The following is a 25545-nucleotide window of genomic DNA, read 5'->3' as shown; positions in this document are numbered from 1 at the left end:
GGAAGGAGTTATAATTCAGAAGTTCTTTTAATTAGCTTTTAAATGCAGCTAGGCTATCTGTGAAACATTTAATGCTATTTGGCAAATGACCAAACATTTTTGTGGCAGCATAATTCACCCCTTTCTGTGCCAAAGTCAGGTTTAACCCAGAATAGTGAAGGTCATCCTTTCTTCTAGTGTTGTAGCTATGCACTTTACTATTATTTTTGAAATGGGATGGGTTATTAATGGTAAGGTCTTATGGGACCAAACTGCTGAGGTCATCGGTTGATGGGCTATTAACGAATTTCATAAACGAATATATGTATTGTGCACATACTGTGAATATCTCGAGTTCCTTAAATAAATGTCTGCAAGGTGATCTTGGGTGGTCTCCAGCTATTATTCTGATTACACACTTTTGTGTGATGAATAATTTTTCTCTTAATGATGAATTACCCCAAAATATGATGCCATATGAAAACAGTGAATGAAAATAGGCATAGGAGGCTAATTTACTGACATGTTTATCACCAAAATTTGCCATAATCCTAATGGCATAAGTGGGTGAAACTGTTAGTGTTTCTTCCAATTCAATTTCTCATCAGTGCACACACCCAGAAATTTTGAATGTTCTGCCTTAGCGGCAGACTTCTATTCAAAGTCTATTTTTTATCAATGGTGTTATGCCGTGTACTGTACAGAATTGTATATACTGTGTTTTCTCAAAATTTATTGAGAGCCCATTTGCAGAGTGCTGCTTAATAATTTTCTGAAAGACATTATTTACAATTTCCTCAGCTAATTCTTGTTTATTGGGTATGAGTACTATACTTGGATCATCAGCAAGAAGAACTAGCTTTGCATCTTCATGAATATAGAGTGGCAAGTCATTAATGTATTTTAAAAACAATAAGGGACCCAAGAAAAAATCCTGTGGGACACCATTCTTGATACCTCCCCAGTTTGACTACTCTTCTGATTATTGCAGACTATCTGTATCGTTAATTTCAACCTACTGCATTCTTCCAGTTAAATATGAACCATTCATGCACTGCCCCACTCATACCCCAATACATATGCTTATCTAGAATAATTTCATGATTCACAAGCCAAAAGCATTTGAGAGATCACAAAATATCCCAATGGGTGACGTTCGATAATTCAGAGCATTTAACATTTGATCAGTGAAAGTATATACAACATTTTCTGTTGAAAAGCCTTTGTCTTAAAATCTTCAACTGCTAAGATCAGTACCCCATAACCTGATTATTAGTAACCTTTCATATTGGTCTTATCTACTAACGAAATTTCGGCACTACACTGCTACTTATGTATAGTATTGTTGGGAAAATTACTATGGAAAACAAATCGAGTGAGGACTTGGAGACGTGCTCTTCCCTTCATCTTTGTCAGAGAATACTCAAGTCTACATTAAAGTCCTCATACATACCCCTCCCCCTTAAAAAAGAAAAGTTAGTGTACTTTCAAAATTTCTGAAGTTAAAACAGCAAATGCTATTACTAAAATTTTTATTTAGCTAGCTTCACACTAAAATATCTCTTCACAGCAATAATTTTAAAAAGTTCAGCCTGTTTGAGAGGATTTTTTTCTCCAGAATAAATTAGGGTTCTCTCATACGCAGAGTGTACTGGAAAAAGAGATAAAGAGAATATATCTGTATCTAAAATTACCAAATATGCAGCAACCAGTCGCAAAATCATGTTTTATTTATTCACTTTTGCAAATCGATTTCAACTGATTAATAGCCGGTGCTATCAACCAATATGTGCTCTGAGTAGTAATACTGTCTTAAGCAGAGGTTAAACATCAAATGATGGCTGTTAATCAGTTGAAATCGATTTGCAAAAGTGAATAAATAAAACATGATTTTGCGACTGGTTGCTGCATATTTGATGATTTAATGGTTTATGGTCACTGCTCGACTTGGGGACCACATGGAGCCCACCATTCATATCTGTATCAGTTCCCATAGAATATGATGTTCTCTGAAGTACACGCTATCTGATTCAGAATCCATTTTCAGTTCATTGACTTCTGCCTGAAGTCCCATTCTGTTTGTATGAAACACACATAATGTTGTGCAGCTTGCTTTCTCTGTATTCACAAAGCCCTTTGTCACTAAGGATTAGTTTTTGTGTACTAGTACTTTTTGGTTATGATCTTTCTCATTAGCCTTGTTTTCCACAGTCATGTCAGACATTGATGCTTTTGTGACATCCAGAACTCACGTAATCTTGATAAACATGTTGCAGGCATCTACTGGGCTTAATTGCCCTTGTCAAAAAGTTGGAGGTCATTTGTCATTTCAGTTTGCTTCACCAGCTGCCATCCAGTTAAAAGATAGCTTTGTATACAAGTATGCTAACATCTTCCACTGCCGTAAGAAATGAGCACTGAAGTGCACTTGTTAAGACTTCCCAAAAGTTTTTAACAACATAGTTGTATGGAGATAAACAGCGATTAATTTACTTATAATCAGTTATTCAAAATGACAGTCACAATCACATTATTTATTTTGCCGCCAACTGGTTTCAACCCACAATGGGGTCATCTTCAGGGCAATTTACATTGTTTGGTCACTCGCTGGAGTCGTCACCCTGCCTGTGCACAGTTGGTAACTTCCCAAAAGTGTTTTACTCTGGAAGAGTTTATTATATTGATGACATATCTGTACTTGTTCTCTAATGTGTTGACATAAAAGTGTGATGATAAAGTTTCTGAGGAGGCTTGGTGGAAAGTTTATTATGGTTGCAATATTTTTCTGTGAAGCTACATATTTAGAACACATCAGCTTTACTCACGGCTAGATAAGATTACATTCTGGGCATGCACATCATATGACATATGCATGTACGTGGATACACTTTAAAGAAAACATAAGGATACACTTTAAAGAAAACAGAAAACACACATAGGATGCATCCCCCCTCCCCTCCCCCCCCCCCCCCCCCCTCTCTCTCTCTCTCTCTCTATCTATCTCTATCTCTATTCGTTTAGCCAATTCCGACCCTCCACGATCTTGCTTCCTCTCACAGACTTTCCATGTTGAAATCCATTACTTATGTGATGTCTGTCCGTCTCATCCTTTGCCCCCTCTTCTCTTTGTGCCTTCAGTATGCCCCAGCATTAACTTCTTTTGCAGTGAATCATGTCTTTTCATAATGTGCCCAAGCTAAGTGAGTTTTTGTTTCAGAATCAGACCTTCCAAGGAGCACTTTGGTTTTATTTGCTGTAATACTGACCTATTCATTCTCTTTGAAGTCCATGGAATGTTAAGGAGCTTCCTCCAACAGCACAATTCAGAGGTGTCTATTCTACACCATTCAGCCTTCCTTATGGTCCAGGTCTCACATCCATACATCACACAACTGAAAAGACCAAAACAAATATTATATAGATCTTTGTTGTTAAATTTATTTCTCTACTCCTCAAAACATTGACAAGGTTGGACATTGCCTTTCTGCCAAGTAAGAAACGTCTCTTGGTTTCGTGGCTGCATCACCATCAGCAGCAATCTGGGAGCAGAGATAATTGAACATAGAAACTACCTCCATTGTTTCTCTTTGTATTTGCCATGAAGTGATATGTGTAGTCGCCATAATTTTCATTTTCGTGATATTTGAGATTAGACCAGACTTTGTATTCTCATCTTTCACCTTCAGTAAGAGGATTTTTAACAGTTCTTCATTTTCTGCCATTAGTATGGCATCATCTGCTTATGTAAGGTTCTATTTATCCCAGCTATTTTAATTCTGATTTCTTCTTCATCTAACCTGACATTCCTCATAATGTGCTCCACATACTGCAGTCTTGCTGTACTCCTTTTTGAATCTTGACCCTTTTAGTTGCCCCATATATGGTTCTCACCATGGTTTCTTGGTCAGAGTATAAATGCCACTTGAGGTAAATGAGGTGATCTGGTACTCCCATGTTTTTTAGTACTTCCCATAATTTGTTGTGGTCAACATAGTCAGAGACTTTAACATAATCAATAAAGCAGAGATACACACCTTTCTGGAATTATCTTGCCTTCTCCATAATCCATTGTATGTTAGCAATTGGATCTCTGGACCCTCCTCCTTTACAAAATCCAGCTTGTTCTTCAGGTAGTTCTCAGTCTATATACTGGCGAAGTCTATTTTGTAAGATTTTAAGCATGACTTTGCTAGCATGAGAGAGGAGTGCAATTGTTCAGTGATTTGAACATTCTTTAGAAATTCCCTTATTTGGAATCAGGATGAATACTGAGATTTTCCAGTCTTTTGGCCACTGTTGGGTTCTGCATATTTTCTGACATATTGAATGCAACACTTTCACTGCATTCTTTCCAATGAGTTTGAACACTTCTGCAGGAATTCCAAGTACACTAGCCTTGTTTTTAACAGTACTTTATAGGGCCCATTTGACTTGACCTCAATCTCTAAAACACCTTGCTCTGCTTCTAAAATCACATTGACTCCATCATCATCATCTAATTCTTTCTTATATAGATTTTCTACATATTATGCCCTTCTTTCTTTAATGTCCTCTGCTTCTGTTAGATCTTTACTATTTCTGTCTTTTATCATTCCAATTTTTGCCTGGCATTTTCCTTTGATGTCTTTCAAACAGTGGAAAATCCAGGATGGAATGTAACAGCATTATGAAAAGGTAAGTTGATACTCACCATATAGCGGCGATGCTGAGTCACAGGTAGGCCCAACAAAAAGACTGTCACAAATGAGATGGTCTTTTTGTTGTACCTATCTGCAACTCAGCATCTCCACCTTTGATGTCTTTAGTTTTCTTGTAAAGATCCCTTGTCTTCCTCATTCTCCTACCCTCTTCAACCTCTTAGCACTATTCATTTAAGAAAATATTCTTCTCTTTTCTGGCTAATTTCTGAAACTTTGTATTTAATTTAAAAGTTACTGATCCATCCATTTTGATTTTTGCTTTTTTCTTTCATCTGCAATTTGCAATGCCTCATCCAGTAACCATCTGGCATTCTTGATATTCTTTATGTTTGGAATGTATTTTTCTGTTGTGTCTTCTAACTCTAATACATTAAATGTGTTTTTGACTTCTACTGGATAATCAGAAGGTATGCTATTAAGGTTGTATCTTTAAGATGGAATAGCTCTGGCTACTTTTGTCAGTTTCAACCAGAATTCTGCAATTAAGAGCTCATGATCTGATCCAAAATTAGCTCCAGATCCAGTTGTAGTTGACTAGACAGCACTCTTCCACCTCTGGTTACAAAGTATGTAATCAGCTTCATTCTGTTGTTGCCTGTCTGGCAAAGTGTAGGTGTATAGTGTTGTTTGGATAACTGGAAGAGGAAGAATGAAATGTCAGTGGACACCACTGTGATAATGGACACAAATACTCAAACTGACATGGACTCAGAGCTTAGTGGATTGCTGAGACAGTATCTGTGTGAATCAGATTATTCACGGAACATTAGATTGAATATACAGAACACATTATCTGTAACTGAATGACTATAAATTAAAACACTATGTTTTGTATGGCAAATATGGTAAAAAATATTAATGATAGTCCAAAGATAGAGATAGCAATGCTAAAAGACTAAACTAAAGAGAGGAAGGAAAAGAACCCCTACGTGTGATAACTAATGATAAATATCAGTGAAATGTTATCTAAAATTTTAATTCTGTGTTAAGTGACAAACAGGTGGAGAAAATTTTGTACAATGATGTTGTCGTAAGAAACTTCATTCCCACTGCTGTTAAATGAATGAATAAAGTATTTTCTGCCATCTGAAAAGTGTGAGAAATTCTTTGAAGATTGGCCAAGGGGTCTTATCATTCCATTGTTCAGATATGGAAACAGGAAAAACTTCTGAATTTCAAAGCCATTTTACTTCTGTCACTCACTTTTAAATTATTAGGAGAAAACTGACAAACCTCATGCTAAGGTCTCTGCCTGTAACTAGAGGAATCTTAGTTCAGGTCATGCTCTGGGTTTCTTGTCTTATGTGTTTTTTAAATCACTCCAGAGTTCAGAGAAAGTGATTTCAGGTAAGTCTTGGCCATCAATAGGTATTAAACTCTAATGAAAAGTTGCTATGAAAATTTTGTCTTTTGTAAAATGTAATTATTTATGTGAATATTAATTCTGTTTTTTCATAATGACACTCATTAGTATAAAGTCAAATAAAACTTAAAATTTTAGTCAGTCTCATTCAAAGTGGATTTGAGCACCGATAAACTTTCAAAAACTTGTCATTATGGAGTTTTTGCATTGATTTGGTACAAATTAGGTACTGTTAACTTCCAGCTACTTACAGAAATGGCAGTTGTCAGTGAAACTAGACATAAATGTTGTTTGTTGTAGTTTTGGCCTTTTATACCATTTTTATGTGTGTTTTGTGAATTGTGGTGAGTTACAGTTCATACGTGTAAATGGTTCGATGAATGAACCAATATATGTTTTCAAAATGCATGTAAATGTGCATGAAGAGTTGTGTCAAAGCCTCATGTAATGCTGAACACACAAATGTGAAGCAGATTTGCTTGTTGCAGCCAGTAAAATGTAGTAAGGGTGAAGAATTGTCACAGTGTAATGGAGCAATGCATAAACATACTTTTATTAAAATTGCAGAAATGGCATGCAATGTTGGTGCAAATGCATGAAACAGAAGCCAACATCAGAATTCATGTTTGTCTGGTCTGAATATTTTCAGGGCAGAAAGGAAATTGTTGGCATGCTTCACATTTTAGTCAGTTGTCAAGAAGAGAAATGACAATATGATTTATGTGTTAACAGATGCTGGCACAAAATTAGTGACTGTCAATAAGACTGAAATGACAAACTGTGGATTAATGAGGACATTGTTATCAGCATCATTCAGAGATTTGAGTAAGTGGAATAGCTGTTCCAAATTCATGTGACACAAATACACTCCTGTAGATTTATTGACATGTGTGCCAGAAATCCATTTTCGCCCCAAGCCATGATCACTGGTGTAGTGTAGAGTGCCAGCGAGGTTCACAACTGTCTGCATCACAATTTGACAGATGTTGACAGAGTTTGACACCAATGCTTTGACTGATTCCAAATGATGCCTTCACTGACAGTTTTTAACAGCGATGGAGATTACTCTATAGGCAAAAATGTATATCTTTCATATCTTCCATGTTTTTTGTTTTCGATATTTTTCACTGAATGTTTTAAATGCACCTTACAAGTAGTCTGTTGTGGATTGTAAACATTGGGATGTGTAACCTGCTTTTCTATTTACTGAAGTAAGTGAGGTGTTAGTATTCCTTGTTCAAGTTTAATGTTAAAACTATTGCTACTGATGAGAGTTGGGAAGTAAAGAAGTAAATTACAAGTAGAGAACAATGTGAATAATATTGAAATGTAAAAATGTTTGAGGGTTTTATCAATAGCACCAAACTTAGAACTTCTATTACTTTCTTCCAAACTTCTATCCCCCTCTCACCCTCCACCCCTGCCCCCCTCACCCGTCTCTGAGAGAGAGAGAGAGAGAGAGAGAAAGAAAGTGTTCACTACACTGCAATAACTGTATTGTGACCAAGTGATAAACCTATATAACAGACAGAAAAGTAACAAAAATAAATAAAAGTTTTTGTTCCACATCTTTATGCCCATATTGTCTTTAGGTTGGAAACATGCCACATTAACACTTTGACTGCCATCCACATAAATCTTGCCACTTCTTAGAATGCTGACCATTTTTGTGGTTCTTTAATATTTTTTATTAAGAAGACTAGCAAACATTTAACTGTGATACTAACCTTTTATGAAAGGCTGGAACTACTTCTTCTAACATATGTCCAGTTTCTTTGAACATTTAGTTTTTTTGTATTTTGTAATGAATATTAGGTTTTGCAAAATATATAAATGTTTATCAAAGTGAAGATAATTTTTGATTGCCATCCTGGTTATAACATTCTACTATTATACATTAAATAATTGAAAACTTACATCTTAAAATCATAATTATAAGTTGTTAAATTTTTTTCACAATGTATTTTTTCTTTTGTGATACACTGTGAAACGAGGACCTTTGCACATGGTGATTTTGTATCAACTGCTCTGGCATGTAGAGTATTTTCTTGCAGCCTTTGTCTGAACGTACTTTGCACATCCTCTGAATTCCGATTTTATCTGGTGAAGGTGGACTTCCTTTTTCCCTCCAGGAAATGCTTTGCTGTAATGCAATTTTCTTGCACCATTTCGCTATTCTGTGCTCAGAAGCCCCCAAACAATGCCTTGTGATCATACAGATCAACCCCAACTGTTTTTATATTTTGGTTTTCCTCTTCTGTCTTCATAACTTACTATTTCCACTCAGTGCCTAGTAGTTAGCATGAATACATATCTTTTGTCTTTTCAGCATACTGCTATAAGATTCCTATTCCGCTGGTACATCTGTTCCTGTCTTTGTACGCCAGATGATTTCAAAGTCTAAAGCAATCTCTTCCTATTCTTACAGTTCCAATAAGACCTGTCTACTCCCCGCTCTCTCATGAGACTAGGGCTTTGTTGGTAAATAATGTAAGCCCCTTACCCAATTAGGTGTCAAGTAGTCTTTTCACAGTGTCAGCTGCAAAATTACTTTGGCCACAAAAAATGTCAAAACTCCATATATAACCAAAATCTGACTGACACCATGCATAATTTCTTGTGATATTTGCCTGATTTTATGGCAAGTGCTGCTTGAAATAAATTCTGCCCTATATTTACACACACCTTCATTGATTGATATGTTTTGGTGGGCAGATACACATGCTGAAACACTAAATAAATAGTTTCAATTAGAGGATATACCTTTTGTAGTAGGTCATATCCTGGTTCACCTTGCTTGTTTTCCATTGAATTATCATTCAGGTGAAAGTTTGACATGATCTGGAGGAATCTGTTTCTGCTGAATAAATTTGGGCAAGAGAGACAAGAACCTTGGTTTCACTGATCTTACTTAAGGGGGTTTTGGCTGATGCTGGCCTGGAAAATTATAGCCAAGATTCCCCACCCCCATTGGAGGGTCCCAACCAGATATTATACATGAAGAAGTGAACTGGCTTGCACAGTCAGTTTCCTTATCTCCTGTCTAGAATAAAGATTAGTCTGCTCTTTGAAATGAGCAAGAAAGCCATTGTCCATTAAACATGGAAAAAAAAATATTAACAGAACTATCTACATCCAGTTCACACAAATCTGACGCTGTCACCTGCACTAAATATGTCTATATTCATTAAGGAGTCTGTATCAGTCCATCTTTCTTTAGAATCAGTATAATTTTTTGTTGTGCATTCCATTGTCTTATCCTCCTTTCAAGATTGTCAGAACTGATGTTTTGTGGTTCTACGTTCGTCGCGGAATTACTTTCTGTATTTTCTGATCCTTCGACAAATTTTTAAAGAAACTGTATCACAGTTCAGAAATGACGAGACATCAGAAAGTAATATGAACAAGTGTTTCAACAAATGTTTTACGAAATGAAAAGTAGAAATAGTCATTTTAAGTTTGGCACAGTTCTTTGCTTAATATCAAGATCATTTGAATCATTGGTATTGTCATTCTCACTGTAATTTTCTATAAAATCTTCCTCCAATTCACACAGAATTTTGTTGTCGGTAAGAAAACATGAAGCTTCATCATTCATTTCTGTATATACTGAATGAACAACTACCATTCTCCACCAGCTTGTTTGCATAAAACAAACGCAATCTACCAGCTTCTTTAGGCACAGCATTTCTGCCATTTATCAGCTGTTTTAGAAACTACAGAGTGAAGACTGATGATGTCATCTGCATATGTGATTTCATATTTAAAATTTGGAGAAATCATATCTCGCCAAATGGCAGGATCATCAGTTTACCAAAATTTTCACATCCTGTCAGCTGATGGAATTAGCAGTCAAAATGTTAAGCAAGGACAGAGTCAAGAAATTGTTGATAGGATCAACATTTGTATCAGTTGTAAAACAGAGAAAACTTCAAACAGAAATTAAGCAAGCAGGCTGTTCTCAAGACATCTTTTAAGTGACTTCTCAAAAAACAGAAAGTGCGTGTACTAATTAAACCCTCCTTGAACCATGGACCATGGGCCTTAACACAGTGGGATGGCTTGCATGACTCAACAATACAGATAGCCACACCATAGGTACAACCACATTGGAGAGGTATCTGTGGAGAGGTCTAGCTGACATATAGCTCATGAAGAGGGCCAGTAGCATATTCAGTAGTAGCAGGAACAACAGTCTGGATGAGTAACTGACATGGCCTTTTGACATGAAGCAACATTACTCTGTTATGTTGGTACTGCAAGCAGCTGAAAACTAGTGAAAATATAGCTGTTAAATATTTCCTGATGGCATGGAGCTTGCTGTAATGATGATGACATCTTCTCTAGGAAAATATTACAGAGCAGAAAGAGTCCCCCATTTGGATCTTAGGTCGGGAATTATTCAGAAGGATGTTTTCAACAGGGGGGGGGGGGGGGGGGGGGAACTGATTTTGTATGGCTCAGAATGTTAGGTCCCATAATTGGGTTGGTGGATTATGTAAGTGAAACATGGGTGACAAGCAGTGTAGATCAGAAGAGAACAGACATTTTACAAATGTTGTGTTACAGAAGAATACTGCATGTAGTATGGGTAGATTTAATAACTAATGAAGAGGCACAGATTCAGATTGGGGAGAAAAAGAACTTTAGGACACAACTTGAGTAAAAGACAGAATCAGTTGATAGAATACATCCTGAGACATCAAAGAATAGCAAATTTTATTATGGAGGGAAGTGTGAGGGATAAAAATTGTAGAGGGAAGCCAAGGTTTATCTAAAGGAAACAGGTTAAGGTGGCTGTTGGTTGCAATATTTATGTGAATATGAAGATAATAGCACAGAATACACAACGTTGGAGAATTGCATCAAACTACTGATGGTGACGACACTGATAGCAACAGCAACAACAACAACAACAACTACTACTACTACTACTACTACTACTACTACTACTAATAATAATAATAATAATAATAATAATGATAATAATACTGTTAATTGAAAGGAAGTATTGAAATCAGCTATATGGAAGTCTGCTGTTTTATTTACCTTTCACTATATAGATACGCAATTGCATTTTGGCTGCACTAAAGACACAAATAACAGTTTGTGCAAAATATGAACTCAATATATCCCAACATAGTGTTCGCTATAAAGTGGCAACTGAAAAGAAACTGCTGTTCTTTTGTACATGTTGATGGGTTGAAAGTGGTTGACACATTGGGATATGTTTCTACAATAAATCTGTCTGTATAAATTTAGGTTTGCCTACAAACAACCACAACTGTTGAGTGCATAGAAATGGTTTCAAAACACTGGTAGGCAGAAGACAGTTGTGGAAGTGAAAACCATACTGCAGCAAATCTGTCACCTTATCAAAGTTGCTAAACATATACTCATTTATAAATAGCCATCATAGTTTTTCTGTCAGCCCTTGATGTGTAGATGTAATTCAGAGCAGAACACTAAATGAAAGACAATAACGAGAACAAGAAAGTCTAAGTACAATGCAGACAAAATCCAATAAGCAGAGTGGCATGATTGGTAGTAGCTCAAAAGCAGACTGCACTAGATTGAATCATACTGCCTGTCTGGCTTCGTTGCTGCAAATGGCTTGACCCACATGACATGCCACACATGCACCTGTTGATGATGGTTCACTACAATCTGTAGCACCTCTTGAGTCGTGGTCAGTATCAGCCATTGGTGGGCATATTGTATTGGTGACTGGGACATATGTCTTTGTGGTGTTCTAGCTTTAATACCCCATCTGTAAAAGACGAGCACCTTTGTGTCTGTCAAACCACATTGGTACAGTGTCCTGTAGTTCCTTATTTGTGTAAGCCAAAGAATGTAATTCCATTGACAACTGTATGAAGTAACTGTATACTGAGTTGTTCCTAAGACTACATGCATCCATTGAAAACAAATAAAGGTACCGTAACAGTATTTGACTATGTGCTACAGCATCAACTAAGTAACTAATAATACTTCAGTGAATGGAATGGGATGTGGTGGATTACCTTCTTTACAGTCTGTATTTTGGCTTCCACCTTTTTACTGAGATAAAGATGTAATTGAGCATATGACATTTCACATCAAATGAGGACATGCCAGGCACTGTGATAATATTTCTATCAAAAGTTAGCAGAGTTTTTTGCAAAGAGTGCAGAAAAACTGGTATGTCTGTTTTCTGTTTATATACCCATTCTGATACTCACATGTGATTTAATTTCTGGCACTATAACAGGTTGAAAAGTAAATAGCCCTCATATTAATATGATGATAGAAAACAACAGAATGAATAAAGGAAAGCAATTTTTGTATAGAGGATGGGCTAGGAAATGGCTAGGCACATGAAAAAGAAGTTAATTGCTGTAACTCACCTTTTTTGTTAATTATTCTTTTGAACCATGGGAAAATTATAGACATCAGTTGGAAAAATATTCTACTTCTGTTTGGTTTCTCAAACTTTATGGTATATGCTTTGTTACCTTTCAATGTATTGTTTCTTTATAGTTAGTAGCATCTGTAATGTGTGCAAAAAACCTATATGTGTAAGTATTTACTGAATAGTGGTATTTTTTCTTTATTAATTTCAGAAATGGGTATTCAGTACTGCATTCAGCCCTATTGAGGGCTGGGTTCACACAAACTCAGGAAATATGTCTGACCATTTACATCACTGTGCTTATAATGTCAGGTAAGACTGTGTTAAATATCTAAGGTTAGAAGAAATTTAATTGAAATTATTTTTATGAACAGTAGTGGCTCCCTATCCCTATCCCTCCCCCTCCCCACCCCTCTCCCCCTCTCCTTCTCTCCTACCTACCCCACCTCTCTCTCTCTCTCTCTCTCTCTCTCTCTCTCTCTCTCTCTCTCTCTCTCTCTCTCTGTGTGTGCGTGTGTGTGTGTGTGTGTGTGTGTGTGTGTGTGTGTGTGTGTGGGTGCGCGTATGTATTTTAAGTCTGGGTATGTTTAAGTATACATTCCCTCCCCCATTCCCTCCTCCCCCACTCACTTCTTCACCAGATGTCACTGATACATGGTGATCTGGTAAGGCACAATTCAGATGTAGCCCGTTCATGTAAAAAGTTAACCACATGAGTATTTTGCCAGGAAGTGCGGAGATACAGTACCAGCAAATGCATATTTGCCAGTCTGTGCCTCAATATACTAGGTTAAGCCCTATCTCTTTGCAGTCTAATGAAGGAAAAGCATGTGCTGATTATAGTGACTTTTATGTAGGATGAAGATTTTAAAGACTGGCCCCATTGGTGCTCTTTGAAAGAAGGTCTCGTTGGCATTGATGTTCACTCTTCTTGTACCCTTTAATTTTCTTAGTGATCCAAAAAAAATACAACACTAAACAAGCACTCCTTACAGCCATCTACATGGCAGAGGTACACACTTGACAATCTACACTGAGCAAAGTAAGAGGAAGGGGAAATCTGCCTCAGTATATTGAATGAAACTACATATACACTATGCTATCAAGAGTATCCGGACACCTGGCTGAAAACAACTTTAAAGTTTGGGGCACCCTCCATTGGTAATGTTGGAATTCAATATGGTGTTGGCCCACCCTTAGCCTTGATGACAGCTTCCACTCTCACAGGCGTACATTCAGTCAGGTGCTGGAAGGTTTCTTGGGGAATGACAGCCAATTCTTCGCGAAGTGCTGCACTAAGGTATTGATGTTGGTCAGTGAGGCCTGACACGAAGTCGGCGTTCCAAAACATCTCAAAGGTGTTCTATAGGATTCAGGTCAGGACTACGTGCAGGCCAGTCCATTACAGGGATGTTATTGTCGTGTAACCACTCCGCCACTGGCTGTGCATTATGAACAGGTGCTCGATCGTGTTGAAAGATGCAATCACCACCCTGGAATAGCTCTTCAACAGTGGGAAGCAAGAAGGTGCTTAAAATATCAATGTAGGTCTGTGCTGCAAAACAACTAGGGGTGCAAGCCCTCTCCATGAAAAACACGACTACACCATAACACCACCGCCTCCGAATATACTGTTGGCACTACACACGCTGGCAGATGACGTTCACCGGGCATTCACCATACCCACACCCTGCCATCGGATTGCTACATTGTGTACCGTGATTCGTCACTTGACACAACGTTTTTCCGCTGTTCAATCGTGAAATGTTTACGCTCCCTACACCAAGCGAGGCGTCGTTTGGCATTTACCGGCATGATGTGTGGCTTATGAGCAGCCGCTCGACTGTGAAATCCAAGTTTTCTCACCTCGTGCCTAACTGTCATAGCACTTGAAGTGGATCCTGATGCAGTTTGGAATTCCTTTGTGATGGTCTAGATAGATGGCTGCCTATTACACATTATGACTCTCTTCAACTGTCAGTTGTCTCTGTCAGTCAACAGACAAGGTCGGCCAGTACGCTTTTGTGCTGTAAGTGTCCCTTCATGTTTCCACTTCCTTATCACATTGGGAACAGTGTTTAGGGGTGTGGAAATCTTGCGTGCAGATGTATGACACTAGTGACACCCAATCACCTGACCATATTCGAAGTCCATGGGTTCCACAAAGAGCCCCATTCTGCTCTCTCACAATGTTTAATGACTACTGAGGTCGCTGATATGGAGTACCTGGCAATAGGTGGGCAGCACAATGCACCTAATATGAAAAATTATGTTTTTGAGGTGTCTGGATACTTTTGATCACATAGTAGGGAAATTCAAATGAATGAGTGGTTAGGCACACATTATATTTGTTTTCTAGTTGTATGTGGAAGACATTGTCATTTAGGTACATTGCTGGTATTATGAGGGGTACCCAAGTGAAAATAAGACAGATGGAAAAAGTAAGTAAACTGTTTATTTCAGACATAATCACCATAACATAATGTATTTGACTCACTTTGAGTTGGGATGGTCAATGCCTTAATTGAAAAATGTTGCAGTTGTGTACAGTACTGTGATTGTACCCAGGCATGCACCTCTTTGCTCAAAGCAGATCGATGGCCACAAATGTCTTTCTTCAGGGACCCAAAAATATGGAAATCACACGGGGAGAGCTGGGGGTTGTGTGGGGATATGTAAGGGCTTCTCAGCAAAACTTCTGGAATGTAGTGGAGACAACCTTAGCAACATGTTGGCCCACATGGGTACAGTCATGGTTCCATAGGCAACCACAAACATTTTGCCATGAAGGCATTGATCGTCTTATCACACAGTAGAATAAATTTTTTAACAGTTATGGAAAAAAATTTTGAAGTAATAAGCAGCTACTTACATTTTTCCAATCTGTTCTATTTTTATTTGACTGCCTCTTATATGGTTAACTTAGTTAATAGGGTCAAAGAGGTAGGGCAAGGCATGTGACATCAACATGCAGCAGAAAACTGATGAGAGATGGATGTGGCTTCAATTCTGATACATGAGTAATTCAGTGACCATCCTGACGAGTCTCAGTCAACTGTTAATAAAATGTACAATGCAGTACACATTGGTTTTCTGCTGATGGAAGGAAGAAAAATGCCTCAAGAAATTAATGTCACTCAGCAGATACCTTAAGTTGAGGTTTTGGGTCATTCGCCCATCTAAAGTTTTTACATCCTTTATCACAGTTTTGAAATTGTATTTTATAAAGTAAACCTGCTTACACAGTTTCAAAGCCATCAGTAAATTTTTAGCAAATGTAGTTACAAAATGACAGATTTCAACATTAGAGTATATCCCACAATTTGTGGATGGTAAATGCAGTAGCACTATATCACAAATTACAGGAGACAAGAACAATCAGACACTGACTAAGCCAACGATACTGTCTCCACCCTCTCTTGTCCTCTTCCCTTATAAGGAGGACAAATGTTTAAGAAAAATGAAGAAAATAGATAAGTGAGAACAAAAGGTGTGAGGAATCGTAGCAGTGGCTACCCTAAAATTGACCTTGAACTTTTACTAAGGTAACTGTTAATTCCTTATCACCATCTCTCTAGTTCCTCAATTGATTGATCATCAATTACTTCATCAGAAGATTACTGTTGTGGAACAACAGAATCTACATCTGACTCCACCAGCTACTTTAAGGTATGTGGCAGTTGCGAATAATACTGTCTGTGGTCCGTAGCCTAGGTTGCAAAGGTCTGTCCATACACGTGCCAGCTATCTTGCCTCATTTGTTATACTCATCTTAAGCATCCTCAGTTTGAAGGGGGAACAAAGTATCCATTGTTGTTTCATCCTCTCACCCATAGATCAGGAAAAATGGCGCAAAACCCATAGTGTCTTTGTTTCCTGTGTTGTATCTGAATATTGTGACAGACAGAATTGTATTTGAGTCTCTGTTCAGTGTCTATGTATATTGAGAGCACATTTGTGAACATTTTATTAAAACATTGTGTGATGAGATTTGTCTGCTGCTGGTAGGTAGATGTCATCCTGTGGATGATGTTGCATTATGAAATTACTCCTGACACCAGTCTTGACTAAAAAACTTTTCTATGATTAATGAACTTTAATTCAAAAGTATATCTTCCACAAGAAACCACATGATTTACAGAACTTTGACAGTTCCTATAGCCTTGATGACTGTGTAGTGGATGAAGTAGTCAGTGAACCTGTTATCCATTTATTCCCATTTGTTGACTCGATTAACCTCCCAAAAAAGGAAATTCCAGTGTAATGAAGTGGAGCAACTGTAGGAGGAATTGGTACGAGATGTCCTGGGAATACTAAGGCATGGGCTTCCATTGTTGGCAGTTCCCTACAGTGGCTTACAAAACGTCTTACAGTTCAATTGAGACTTGGCAAATGATATCTGCTTTTGATTATATCAAAGGTCTTTGAAACTACCCGATGACTTGACATTGGAGTGTCATGAAAATACTTCAGTATGTAAATGAACTGGGATGATGAGCAACCATTTGCATCCCGTTGGGTCATAATTATTTTTACACAGTGTTCCATCTTTTAATCTTAATTCTGCTTTGGTGACATCTTTCATTTCTATGGTATCTACGATCTTCACTGATGTTGGATTTTTCCTTTGTTCATTACTGCTTCGATGACTTGGATATAGAGTTTCACTCTACCAAAACAGTACATAAATGATGTAGTAAATGATAGGATTATGGGTAGTGTTGGAAGGAAAGAAACATAAGTGAGTGTATGAGAGGGAAACCGGAAGCTGATGACTTCTCTCTGCCTTTTGTGTGTTTTGCACATTATTAGAACAGCATGCACTTGGGTGTTAGTCCATTGTATATTTTATGTTCTTAAAAAATATAAATTGCATTTTATAAGTAATGAAAATTAGTGGACCACATAACTTTTGCTCTTTTATGTAACCAAAGCAATACTGAGTACTTTCAATGCAAGTACAGTTTACGCGTACAAATCTATATAATTATTTTGGTTATTCCATACCCAATAGAACATTCTTCATCATGATCAAAGGCAACAGTTTCCTGTTATTATTGATAAGTGTGAAAGTTGTTTATGAATAACAATAGAATGTTTTATGTAAGTTCAATGAAGTATTGGAGCGAAGTTTGATATGGTTTTAAGGAAATGTTTTTTTTCTAGAGCTACATAATATAACTGTGTTGCTTTTCTTGATTTTTGCTACAACATCCAGTGTAATGTTTCACGTTACAAACCAACAATAACTTTTGAGTAAAACCTGAATTAAACATTGAAAATTTGAATCTCGCTATAAATACTGCTTATTTTTAAGCACCAGATGGGAGGATAACTATATAGAACAAAAATGTTCCATAGTTTATGTAGCCGTTTATATGAGGGTTGCCCAGAAATTAATGCACTGCATTTTTCCTTCTTCAGCAATTCTTTATGGAACATAATGAGAATTACACACACACAAGAGTGGTGTTTTATCTACACACCCTATTTTTCCACATAATCTCCATCTCATTTTATATCCTTCCTCCAGTGTGAAACAAGGGCATGACTGCCCCGTCAGTATCAGTCCTTGTCCTGATGGCAGATAGTGGCATCCACACTTTCTTTGCTAATTGACAGGTGTAGCACCAACTGCCGAGTCCTAATGTGTCTGTCCTTGCAAATGACTATATCAGCTCGCTGCAACACATCAGGTGTGACAGCCATGGATGGCCTCCCCAACCGCTGCAAATTGTAGGAGCTCCACTGAACTGCCTTCTGATGACCTCATCCTCCATGCCCAGTGACTAACTGTGCTTCTGTCGACATCAGATGCTCCATAAACTTTGCACAAGTGTTTGTGAATATTTCCCACAGTTTCTTTCTCTGCACTGAGAAATTCAATAACGGCACATTGCTTGTAAGGTACATCACCAACAGATGACATTTTGAAACTGTCCTGCAGCTACACTATCTGTTGGAAGTGACGGAAACTTGGCACGCTCACTCAGGAGACTTCAAATAATACATATGTAACGTTTCACACTTGTAGCATTGTTTTTGGCTGAGAAAAAGAATGTGGTGTATTACGTTCTGGGCAACCCTTGTATATCCTTATCCCGTTTCTAAGCAGTTCACCACTTCCGGTTTCTGGGGGAACCTAGTAAGACACTGAAGACACTGATCTCATACACAAACAGAGCAATGAAAATGAGGTAATGCCCCTTAGATATGCAACACACCTAACATACAGGAAATGCAGTTATGAGCTTAACTGACCAAGGTAACTAGGGAAATTACTGTAGTCTTCACTTACTTACGGTAGTTTACAGTAACCTGCAGTAATTCTACAACTCTACATGGGTACAACCAGCACCTATTATGTTCCTTGAATGGATTTTGTGAAAATCAGATAGCATCATTGTTTTTGCGTGTAACAGTGACTTTGTGCCCTGAAGCTTCAGTGCCCTTTTCGCAAGATGTCTTACTGATTTCTTTAGGATTATCAGTTGGCATACATAATAATCAAATGTCACAACAGTGAGTGGACTGCTATATTAATGGGGTTGGAACTTATCAACTGATCATATGATTGCAATGCACTATTTCTCAGTCATACAGTAATTCTTCTAAAATCATATGAGCCTTTGTTTTCAGATATTTCATTTGTTGTAAGGAAGAGGACCACAACTGATTTTTGGGAATGACAATTCAGTCAGCTGCCAACAGAAATCAGAGATTCTCCCTGAATGTAGAAGGCAGGCATCAGTGATGAACAATTTGCAGCTAGCTGCACCCAGTGTGCTCAGTGGCTACTGGTGGGACCTCTTCCATATCTCAGATGAGAGCCTCAGAAAACGCACTTAGCTGACACTGGCTTTCTTTCCCAACTTGTGCACTGTGTCTCCAAGGGCCTTCCATCATCCACCCAACATTGGAGCTCCCACTGACTACCATACCTAAATTCTGCACTTCTCCAGACCTTTCAGCGAGATTGGCTTTGGTTCTAGCAAGAGAGGAGTCTGATGCTGGATTAGATACGTTCTCAGCAATGGGCAAGACATCAAATATGCTTTCAAGACATAAAGGGGCAGCTTTGTGGACATTACCTTCTTTTGCCTTCCATGTAGAGGTTGACAGGATGACTTCGTTACACACTGTTTTGAATCAGTTGAGCAATCACGATCTGTCTAGAAGTTTCATTTAGTTCAGAGTGCTTGTTTTCATAAAAATGATTTCACATTTTTGGTGAGTTTCGTTTCACATTTTTCTTTATCCTGAAAAGGCTTGGACTCTCTTTTAATCTAAATTATAAGATGAAGTCACACAGACCCAGTGAATAGGATGGGTGTGAAACTATCTTAGTTTTAAGACTTAATTATGTTACTCAATGCAGAATATTTACCCACCTCAGCAGCCATGTGTGTTAACATGCTGCTTACAGGTTGGGGAGGTGCATCGGGCCCGGATCTGCCTGGCACATTAACTGTGAAGGTCGGTGTGCTGGCCAGCCTGAATATGGATTGTAGATGGTTTCTCACAGCCGGCCGTTGTGGCTGAGCGGTTCTAGGTGCTTCAGTTTGGAACCGCGCGACCGCCACGCTCGCAGGTTCGAATCCTGCCTCGGGCATGGACGTGTGTGATGTCCTTAGGTTAGTTAGGTTTAAGTAGTTCTGAGTTCTAGGGGACTGATGACCTCAGAAGTTAAGTCCCATAGTGCTCAGAGCCATTTTTGGTTTCTCACATCCCATTAAGTGAATACTGGGCTGGTACCCAAGTCCCACATCAATCACGTGATTTGCAAACATATAGAGAACTTTTACTCACTTTCACATTAATAACAATACATGCATGCAGTTTCGGTGCCCATATTCCACATTCCATTCTGGCGGTGAGGGGGGGGGGGGGGTGCATAATAGTGTGGTGACGGGAAGGCCATCCAGCCAACACTTAAATTAACCATGCCAAATCTGTTAGTGACCATGCTGACCCTATGTTGATACGTGGGACAAAGGCACAAGGAAGAAATGATGACTCCATTTACAATATTAGCTGTGATGATTGTATGAGACAAGTAAAAATGGTGTGCTGAACTGGAATTTGAACCCAGATTCCTGCCATTTCTGAGCGGTGCAGTACCGGTTATTCCACCCACAGAGGCTCACTTTTAGCTATAACTCATTACAGATACAGATCAATACACAACTTTATCTTGTCACATAAAGTCATTATCATTTTGTATTTTGGCCAAAAAAACAGTTGATACACAACCCTTTGCAATTTGGAGTATTGTCATGGTGAAGAACCAGTTATCTCATACCCACATTGCAACCTGTAATTATTGCAGTAGCTCTCATGACTGTAACACCATGCATCACCATCTGTAATAATTTTTACTAGAACTTGATATCAACACATTGATGTGTCATACTTACTTGACTTGACTTGACTTGACTTGACTTGACTTGACTTAATTCCTTTGGCCCCTATGGGGGCATAGGGCATCCAGGAGAACTCGCTATCCGTCTCTGTCTTTGGACATTTGCCTCAATTCTACGCAGGTCTTGCTAACTCTTTTTGCTTCCCCTTCCACTGTCCTCTTCCATGTGCCCCTAGGTCTTCCTCTCTTCCTTGTTCCCTGGGGATTCCATTCTAATATTTTTTTCCTGATGGCTCCATCTGGTTTTCTCAAGGTGTGCCCCAACCAACTCCACTTTCTCTCTCGTCTCTGGTCTTCTATAGGTATCTGGTTTGTTATTCACCAGAGCTCCTCATTACATATTTTTTCTGGCCACCAGATATTCATGATGCACCGAAGACACCTATTTCTGAAGCTTTGTAACTGGGATGTTATCTTTTTATCCATTTTCCAGCTTTCACTGGCATACAGAAGGACAGCCTTCACATTTGTATTAAAAATACAGATTTTTGCAGTCTGGAACCGCAAGACCGCTACGGTCGCAGGTTCGAATCCTGCCTCGGGCATGGATGTTTGTGATGTCCTTAGGTTAGTTAGGTTTAACTAGTTCTAAGTTATAGGGGACTAATGACCTCAGCAGTTGAGTCCCATAGTGCTCAGAGCCATTTGTACCATTTGTACAGATTTTTGTTTTGTATGTGATATTTCTGTTTTTCCATAATGAATACAATTGTATGAAGGCAGCATTTGCCTTTTTAATGCAGTTTTTCACATCATCTCCAGCTCCACCATCTTACGTCACTATACTACCCAGATACAGGAATGAGTTGACAGCCTCCACCTGCTGCTCCCCTATTAACAGTGGCACCTCTGTGTTCCCTGAATTTACTCTTATTTCCTTTGTTTTGCCTGTATTTATCTTGAGGCCAGCAGTCTCTACTTCTTCTTTCAGCAAGTTTAATTTAGCTTGCGTATCAGTCAGCCTTTGAGCTAATAAAACTATGTCATCTGCAAAATCCAAATCCTCCAGATGTTCATGGATCCCCCACTGGATTCCTCGTCTCCTCTTCTCATAACTGAGTCTAGAACAAGTAGAAAAAGTGTTGGTGATTAAATGCAACCCTGCCGGACTCCAGTTGTTACTTTTATGGCCTCTGTCATATTTCCCTTGTGGAGTACACAACATTTGTAGCCATCATATAGATCTTTTATGATGTTTAAGATCTTCTGTGGTATGCCATTCTTCCGCAACACCTGCCAGAGCACTTTGTTTCACAGAATCAAAGGCCTTTTGAAAATCAATGAATGCCAGGTACATGGTTGCTTGGAATTCTTTGCTTTGTTCTAAAATGATCCTAAGGGTGTTAATAAGATCAACACAACTGTGCTGTGCCCTAAAACTGGCCTGTACTTTACGCAGTCGCTTTCCAAGAGACTCTTTAGTTCTGCTCAAAATAATTCTGGTGAGGACCTTACTGGGCACTGACAACAATGTAATACCATGCCAATTGTTACAGTCTGACAAATTTCCCTTTTTCAGGAGCTTTACCACCAAACCATTTTTCCACTCCTGTGGAGATTTCTCTTCAAGCCAAATATGCTTCAGCAAGGGATGGAACATTTTAACAGTACTTTCAGTATCAGCTTTTAAGAGCTCCAGTGCCCTGTTGTCTAGGCCTGGAGCCTTTGTATTCTTTAGTGTTTTCAAAGCTATCCTAATTTTGTCCATTGTGGGGCTCTGCAAACTTATATCTTGATCTTCTTTGACTTCCTCTGGAATGTCTCTTACCTGTTCCTCTTGGTTGTCTTCACAATTTAACAGTACCTTGAAGTGCTCCCCCATCTCTGTAGCTGTGTCTGTTGAGTTGCAAGCATCACCCCATCCTTGTTTGTAACTGGCCCTCCACGTCTGAAGTTCTTCATTGACAACTGTTTGGTTATATTGTAGAGCTCTTTCATATTTCTTTGTCTTGCTGCCTCTTCTGCTAATTTTTCTTGCTCATCTATCCATTTTCTTTTATCTCAACGTAGTCTTATTTTCACTTTTTTGTTCGCCTCTGTGTATTCCTTACGCACTTCTGCGTTCTTGTCTTACAAAGATTTAACATAAGTTTTAGTTCTTTCCCGTGGCTGATTTTATTCCATGTAGCATCAGAGATCCATTCCTTTCTTTGATTTGCCTTAAATCCTAAGATTTTTTCTGCCACATCTAAATAACTGTCTTTGATTTTTTTGCCAACATGTTTCAATTCCCTCTTCCATAAAGTTTTCTTCAGAGAGGACCTGGAATCTGTTTTGTAGTTCAAGGGCGAATGTTTCTTTGATCTGTTGGTCTTTTAATCTTGCCACATCTATTTTCTTTCACCTGTGATTGAGCTTGGTTCTATTTGCCACTATCTTCAGTCTGAATTCTGCCAAAACTAGGTGGTGGTCACTTCCAACGTATGCTCCTCTTCTATTTTTGACATCTAACAGAGTGTCGGAACTTGCGGCTTATGACTATGTGGTCTATTTTATTTTTGCTAACGTGGTCTGGAGAAACCCACGTTATCTTATGGCAGCTACAATGTGGAAACAATGTGCCTCCAATGACTAGGTCATGTTCAGCGCACGTATCTATCAACAGTTCACCATTTACATTCCTGATCCCCGCACCATGCACACCCATGATATGTTCAAGCCCTTCATTTTTTGAACCAACTTTTGCATTCAAGTCACCCATTAAAATTTTTATGTCCCTAGAATTTGTTTGTCTAAGGACTCCATTAAGCTCTGTATAAAATACATCTTTTAATTCTCCATTAGCTATTTCAGTAGGTGCATAGCATTGAATTACAGTGATATATCACACATTTGTTTTAAAGCGTGCGGTTATTATCCTTTCTGAGACTGGTTTCCACTCCAGTGAGCTCTTCTTGCTGCTTTTAGATAGTAAGAGCCCTTCACCATTCCTATGCATTGTGCCTTCAACTGTCTGACCCACATACAGCAGCTCTCCACCATTCGGTGTTTGGAATTCCCCAGATTCTGGCCACCTTATTTCACTTAGTCCCAATATATCTAGTCAGTAGTTCTCCATCTCTTTTTTAACCTGTCTTAGCCTCCTTGCCTCTCTCAACGTCCTTACATTCCAAAAACCAATACAAGTTTTTCTTTTCAGGCCAAAGGTCATATCCTTAAGATCCACTCGGCTGTTTCTCCTTTTAGTTTCTGTGATATGTGTTTTTTGGTTGTGTGGGTTATCAGCCCACAGCCCCTGAGTGTCCTGGTGGATCTGTCACCTCATAGCCTGGACAGCTGCCAAGGTTTTATTTCAGGGCCTTACTCCTTAGATAGCTTGTCTTCACCACGACTACAAAACACTATCCATCCCTTCGCAGTAAGGCCTATGTACATCAACGTTGTCCTGGTTTCCAAGGATCTTCCGCTGTCCACATTACGGGACTGTGTCTGCTGCCACACAATCAGAGGGAGGAAAAGGAAAGGAAGAGAGTGTATAGGATGGGATAGAATAGAACAGGACAGGACAGGACAGGACAGGACACTGGGAGAGACACTTCGTCTGGATCCTCTATGGAGACCTGTCCGGCTTGGGAGCCCCTGCTGGTAGTTACACTACCGCTGGTATAGCCCTCCAATTCATTGGATCACACAAACCCCCTTGCCTACACGGACAGTGTTTCGTTAACGCGGTGTCTCCTGAGGGGGTTGTGTCATACCCACAACTGCAAAATTGTCAAGCATGTCAATCAGTAACTTACAAAAACCAGCATTTGCTGATGTCTCTGCATGGATGATGGTTGGTCAGTCGATTTACAACAGTGTGGTGCCGAGCAGGATAACTCATGAGTACTACACTTCCACTCATAGCAAAGGATTCTAGTTACTACTGGATCTTCATTCATGCAGTGATTCATCTTCTGACTTATATGATCTTGTTTAATTGACACTTGTTTGTTTTGTGATACAGTTTGTGTATGGATTCCTTTACAACAGAACTTGGATAGACATGCACACTTAACTTGTGACAACCAACCAATAGGTACAGCTGTCTGTATGACACAGATAGAGACTCACAATTAAAGGCTATTTCATTTCTATATTTTACACACAGTCATTATCATTTCATTTTCTGGTCAAAAGATGTTTTACATACAATGCTTTGTGGTTGGGAATACTGCAGTGGTGAGGAGGCAGTTGGCAATATTGGGAGCAGGGTATATACGCTTTGGGACAACCGGGAAATCCGGGAAAAACCAAGGAATTTTTTCATCAGGGAGAAAACCGTGGAAAACCCGGGAATTTTTCAGAATTCCAGGGATTTTTCATTGTTTTAGTTTTCTGTTAAATTTATGTAATTTTGACTGTTAAAAACTGATACTCTAGCAAAGAATATTACTTTATCCCACTACTGCAAAATAATGCTGCAGCAATAAAACATAAATGAGAGAGAAAAAAAATAAAAGTTTAGTTGCAAAGGAAATGCGCACTTCACAACATCCTGCCTGCCAACAGCAAAATGTGTCAATGGCCTTCGGGTGAAGACAATGCAGTACTTCGTAACAACTAATTGCTTCTGATGAGCATGACATCAAAGTTGTTTACATTAGATTCGTTTGAGCAGTTGCCAGTGGGCTCATGCACATTTGCATTTCAGTCACATGTGAGCAGTACCTTCTCCCGCTTCTGGCTACTTGTAGGCAGATGCGAA

General features: G+C 38.7%; 1 protein-coding gene across 1 annotated transcript in view; it reads left to right on the top strand.

The window, feature by feature from the left end:
- Positions 1-25545, top strand: part of LOC124556499 (F-box only protein 30-like) — an 80810-nt gene that overhangs the window by 41563 nt on the left and 13702 nt on the right. Inside the window, exon 7 of the mRNA XM_047130456.1 lies at positions 12645-12745. Within this exon, the coding sequence (XP_046986412.1) occupies positions 12645-12745 (101 nt within the window). The remainder of the gene's footprint in view (positions 1-12644; positions 12746-25545) is intronic.

The sequence above is a fragment of the Schistocerca americana genome, chromosome X, assembly GCF_021461395.2.
Source record: "Schistocerca americana isolate TAMUIC-IGC-003095 chromosome X, iqSchAmer2.1, whole genome shotgun sequence".
Lineage (NCBI taxonomy): Eukaryota > Metazoa > Arthropoda > Insecta > Orthoptera > Acrididae > Schistocerca > Schistocerca americana.
This window is presented reverse-complemented; position numbering and strand designations above follow the sequence as displayed.